General features: G+C 53.5%; 1 protein-coding gene across 1 annotated transcript in view; it reads right to left on the bottom strand.

The window, feature by feature from the left end:
* The window catches only part of NPC2 (NPC intracellular cholesterol transporter 2), a 1,880-nt gene extending 1,858 nt beyond the window's left edge, over positions 1-22 (bottom strand). Inside the window, exon 1 of the mRNA XM_026051859.1 lies at positions 6-22. Coding sequence (XP_025907644.1) covers positions 6-22 — 17 coding nt within the window. The remainder of the gene's footprint in view (positions 1-5) is intronic.
* Between the last annotated feature and the right edge of the window lie 5,945 nt (positions 23-5,967).

Raw genomic sequence — 5,967 nt, 5'->3', positions numbered from 1 at the left:
CGAGCAGCGGCGCCGCCCCCATTCCCGCCCCCATTCCCGCCCCCGCTTCTCCGGGAATGCTGCGGCGCCGGCCCCTCAGGGAGCGGCCCGCAGCCTCGGTCACAGCGGGCCGGGCCCCGCGCTGCCGCCGCCCCGCCACGGCGCCGGAGGCCGTTGGGGTCCTGGCCGGCTGCGAGCAGCAGTTCAGCGGGAGGCAACGCGCTGCACGCGGGCGCTCCTGGCTGGAGAGGGGATGGATCGTGAAAATAAACACTGGGAGCGCTCGCAGGGGTGAGCAGAACAACTCCTGATGCCACTTGAGAGGTCACAGGATACACAGGTCTAAGGGCTTGGAAGGCTGGATTTGGCGGATCCAGCTGCACAGCTCCTGGCGCTGGATAAGTCCCGCGCCTGCCCTTGCGTAGGGTGGGAGGACCAGGCCMCGGGGCAGGGCACGGGAGCAGCTCCCTCTGCGTCCCATAAAACCTCACGAGCCCCCGGGGAAGGCCCAGCCCGCAGAGCAAGTTGGGGATGTGCAGCACGGGATCGGGAGGAGCCTGCGGGAGCACCTGGGAGCGGGCAGGGGAGCCAGGGCTCCCTGGGAGCAGGGAAAAGGGGCTGCACATGGAAAGGAGCAGGCAGCTCGGGGGAGCTGGCCCAGCACAGCACGCTGAGGAGAGGAGCTGTGCTGGAGCCGCGGCGCTTGCACTGGGCTCCTCAGGAGAGCCTCTGCTCCCGGTTATCCTGAGGACCTCACTCCGACAAGAGAGGGAAACAGCAGCCACATATGGGGCACATGTTCACATACAGCAAATATCATGGGCGGGAAGAGCTCCTGAAGCACCTCCAGCAAGGATGGGAAAACAAGGAGAGTGCAGCTTGGTAGACTGGTAGCCTCATTTAGTAGTTATTCTGCACCTGATATGCTGCAAGYTGAAAGCTGCCCCTAACTTGCGTGCCAAGAATTACCTCTGCTAAGCAGCTCCTGTGGTGGATGCATTTCAGAGCGCGCACAGTTGGTCCCGTCCCTCAAAGTCATGAAACGAGGGAGACTCCGCTTTGTGCGGAAGCAAGCTGGAGAACAGCRGTGGCACGCCGCATCCGAGCTGGAGTTTAAACTTCTCTAATGGCATGTGCTAGCAAGCATTAGCTGAACAGGGTCATGTCAGGAACATCGCGGAGATAAAGGCACACGGGCCTGATTTGGTAGGAATGCAGCATGAGCCAGCGCTGACGCAGCCTTCCCCTCTTGAGACTTGTGTCCCACTAAGGCCCCTGCCTGCTCAGCTGCATCTGCACGGCCCAGTGACTCAGAGGTGGAGCCCGCGCTCTGCACAGCCTTCCCAGAAAATGTGTCGCATCAGAAATGCCCAGAGCRTTGGTAAAATGGAAGGACTCGCTCTAGTAAGTATCTCCATGGAACAGCGTCTCTCCAGAAAAAGGGCAGCCCTCCCTTCACAGAACACAGGGGTGCTTAAAAAAAGCTGTATATATATTAAGCTCAGATGAAGCTGAGCCTAAACCACCTAGTGCCCTTCATACTGACCTGTATAAATGTTTTCTTCATGCACGAGAACTGATGTCCTTTGGAAGGCCTCCCTGCAGTCCCTACAAGCATTAGGCAACGCCGCCTGTGCGGCCAGCGCTGACCAGCCCCTGCTGGCGCTGTCACAGGGGAAGCGGCGTCAGCGTGGGGACAAGCGCCAGGAAAAAGCAGTCAGAATTCCCCCCTGTGAAACTGCTCACCCGATGCCTTTGCTTCACAGCCCGGCCACGTAAGAAACGACTTCTTCTCTTCAAATCTCGGTGTATTTTAAAAGCTTTGCGCTAGCAGACATTGAGCCTTGAATCGCTATTAATCCCTGTTTGTCCCTCCCAGAATGGAATAATAAAAAGCCCGCAAAACACAAGTTAATACAAATACCGGCAATGTTTCTTCTTTCCAAGAAAGAAGTAGCCCCTGCCCCAGGTTTTTAGCCTGTATCACATGTTAAAGCCATCCCAGTTTTGCAGTACAGCACCAAAGTTTAAATTCCCTGGGGCAGCACAGCATCATATGCCTAACAAACAGACCTGGGCTCACAAGTGTGGCCCTTTGAACATCTGATAYGACCCACAGGCTCCTGGGCCACCTCAGATCCTGTCACTTCACTGGAATACTTCAAGAAGACCCAATTCATCATTAGGGGGACATTATCTTGCAGGCAGGCAGGCAGAACTTCTAGACTACCAACATCATGGGCAGCTTATGATAAGTGCAGGAACGCCAGAAGAAATATCTCTGAAAGCTGCTGGATAAATTCATTGCAGCAAGAAGACTAATGCTGGAGCTCTTCATTTCTGTAATCCAACCAACTCCATTATGTGAGGCAAAAGTCTAAGGTTCCACTTTATGAGCTAGTTACACCCAGTGAATCTAAATCCCTCTAACAGCCTTGTGTTTGCAGCTCAGTAAACAGATAAATCTGCAAGCTCTCTAGCACCAGTGAGTACAGAAGTCTGGTTCTTTCCAAATCCTTATCAAGGGAGTAATCAATTTCTACTGCTGTTTCAGCCAGAACAACACCTCCTTTGCTGCAGAGCATCAGAATTCACATCAAACAGATCACAAGTCACCCTTTGCATTCACTGCCACACCACAGATTAGCATCACTTTCTGAGTCACTGAAATAAACTGTTTTTCTCTGCAACAGGTAGAAGATGCTTTAGATGCATGCAGAGTGAGAAGAGAGCAAGGACCTACAGAGCTCAGCTCAGGCAGATCTCTCCAACAGAGTGAGCTGGAACAGAGCTAGAGAAACTCTGCAAGCGCGGAGTCCACAGAGCACATTAAGAAGAAGAAAACAAAGCACAGCCCAAACCCCAAAGCAGATTATATCAAGCTAGCAGGAACCACCAGACCAACAAAGTCACAGGGGATGACAAAAGAAACTTAGACCGTAACATCAGTGAGAAGAAAAATAACACCAGGTACTTAACCAGCAGAAGGGAAAATAGTCATTAATAACCAAGAGGAGCAAGGAAATAGATTTTTTCTTCCTTTAACTCTACCCATCTCAGCCACTCAGAAAAATTTCCTGCAGCACCTGAGTGACTCACCAGAGGGGTGGATTACTAATTACAGTAAATTAGTTAYAATTGAGGGCAGCTGTCTTGTTTCTCATTCTCTCGCTTTGCGGTAGCTATACAGCGATACCCAGAAACGCCTCACAGATTCTTTGTCACGTTTCTGTTGCTCAGCTTGGCTAAAACCACAAGCACTCRGACAGCAACTGTGCCCTTATCTTGGGGGCTATATCAAGCCGCCCAAACTTGTTTCCAGTAAATGCAGTCGCAGTACAGAGAACTGCGGTGCTGGTGGTGAGTCTGATACCCTCTGCAGGAGAGCAAGGGAATGTCTGTGTGACTTGGAAAGCGGGCAGGATTCTTCCCCCTCTTCTCCCAAGACTACTTGATTCACTTCTCCCGAAGTATTGCTTTGGGAACACCACATAGACAACAACTTGAGAACCCCTAGCCATACTTTTAAAACATCAAGTGTTCCAATATGCTGGTTTAAGGAGTCATCGAGTGTTGCAGATACCCAGATTAACAGCAGCTCCCCTGGGAGGAGGTTGCATCTGCCTGTGATACTTTAGTYGTTCTATTATAACACTGTTAGAATGAACCCACAGCCAAGGGGAGGTGAACTGCCAAGGCCAGCCTATATTTACCCTCTTTGAGGTGGCATAAATAAAGCCAACACACATGGCTGTATTTCTTTTACTGGCTCTTTCTCAGCCTGGCAGCCACGTTGACCACCGAACAGTGGGAATGATCCTTTCAGGATTTATATACATGAGATGAAACTATATGTTTACTATTGCAGTCATTGAGCCATGTGCTTAATATCTATGTGCCTGCCAAAAGAAATACTGCTACTTACAGGAGCCTAGAGGTCTCTGCATCAAAGTGCCACTGTGTTTAATGGCAGCAATTTTGTCAAGTAGCTCTCATCTGCGGTTTAAGCACCTACTTTGCCTTTGCTGGGCTGTGGGAGGTCAGGCGCTTCTAGATAGGGTTTTGCTTARACTGACGTGTGGGAAGGCTAAGAGTCAGAGATTCCCCAGGTCTGCTGACTTTCAGTGACTCCCTCGTGCTGGGATGACTGGTTCTCCTCGTCATGCTCCTGTGTGACAGAGCCACGAACCTGAATACAAGGTGGGGGGACAGGACTGCAGCCTGGAATTGCTCCAGCAGAAGCACATGAGGAAGAAAGAGATAAAGACTCTTTTAAATGTGGGCACTTTGAGCAACAGGCCAGACCACTGTCACATGCCAAACCAGGCACGAGGSAGAGAAACTGAACAGAGCTGCTCAGCGTAGGGCTGGCGGCCAAGCTCAGGACTCAGCCAGGTAAGAGAAAATGCATCTGCAGTAAATCTCTAGTTGCAGGTTTTCCAAGAGGAAATATATCTCTAACAAAACACACAACCTTTTATTAAGCTCAAGTTCCTTCGCTGATTTCCCTTTTGACCCCCAAAACTTAATGAAAAGCTCTCAAGCACCTACAGAATTTATAACATGAAGGAGTGGATAAGGGCAGCTAGGGGCTTGAGAGATTTGAGGCAGAGATGCTAGAGAAGAGTCCGTACTGCATTGAGAGAGGTGAAGCCGCATGGATGGTGCCTGAGAAGCCTGGGGGCCTGGGACACCCATTGCTGGGGTGAGCGCTCCAGAGCTGCCCAAGCCTGGTGCCCGCTGTTCTCACCCAAGGGCAGCGATGGCCAAGGCAGGACGGCAGAGGTGTGTGGAAAGCAAGGCGAGCGGATGGCTCTGCTTGCACCATCACAGTCGTAAATACCCATCCAAAGAAAAACTGACCTCTGTGGGGATCTCTAGGCTTACACCCTGCCTGATAAAAGAAAACAAAACAGAAAGGTCAATATCAGGAAAAATCCTGAAAAATCCTTCAGACCAGGCGCTGTGTTTATTCTTCTGTTTGTGTAATTCCCCCTAGAAGAGGCTCTCGATCCTTATCAGGGTCACTGGGTACTGCTCAGTATAAATAATCCCATCAGCTAATGCCAGTGCAAACACACTCTGTCGAAAGACTCGCTGTTATTTACCAAGCTGTTTTCCTTTCACGCACTTTGCTGGTTTTGAAGGCAAATGCTTTCAAGGACAAGCGCAAGCGTGGCGGCCCACGCGGCTCCCCGACCCAGGSCGTCCCGGCTCCGGGTGCACCGCGGTGCTGCAGCCAGTGCCCACCCGGTGCCACAGCAGGCTGAGGGCAGGAGCACAGYACACAGCTCACCCGGTGCCACAAGGATGGGCCAGGGGCAGGAGGACAGCACAGGGGCACCGAGGCTGAAGGGGGAAACGCGTCTGAGCTGAGGGAATGGCCTGCGTCACAGTATCCCTRAGGTTGGAAGGGACCTCCAGAGGCCATCTAGTGCAACCCCCTGCACACGCAGGGACACCCAGAGCACGGGGCACAGGGCTGCATCCAAGCGGTTGTGAAGATCTCTGGAGAAGGAGACTCCGCAGCCTCCCTGGACAGCCTGTTCCAGGGCTCTGCCGTGATTCCAGGGAGAGCAGGACCTCCTGGGCACTGGTGTTCAGTGCACCCAGGGGTTGTGCAGTTCTCTTCCGTGGAGATATTCACAACCTGCCTGGAGGTGACCCCATGCCAAGTGCTCTCTGGGCAGGGGGGTTGGACCAGGTGACCTCCAGAGGCCCCTTCCCACCTGAACCATTCCGTGACTCCCGCTGTATTCCCACCGCTGTCACGGCACCGGCCCCGAGTACCGGTACAAGCCGGGGACGCCCCCGACGCTCCCAGCTCAGGGCAGCCGGGCGCTCGGGGCGGCCGCCCGGCCTCGCCGCGAGCTCCGCGCACCGGAGCGCACACAGCCGCCTACGTGACCGCCACGGGCAGCCCTTCCGCCGCGCCGCTCCATGGCGGCTCCGTCCGGAAGGGGCGGCGCGGGGCGGCGGGCGCCAATG

This window comes from Nothoprocta perdicaria, unplaced genomic scaffold (assembly GCF_003342845.1).
Source record: "Nothoprocta perdicaria isolate Ctin4 unplaced genomic scaffold, notPer1 scaffold_8, whole genome shotgun sequence".
NCBI classification, from domain to species: Eukaryota; Metazoa; Chordata; class Aves; order Tinamiformes; family Tinamidae; genus Nothoprocta; species Nothoprocta perdicaria.
The sequence above is the reverse complement of the archived record's forward strand: the minus strand, read 5'-3'. Positions and strand labels throughout refer to the sequence as shown.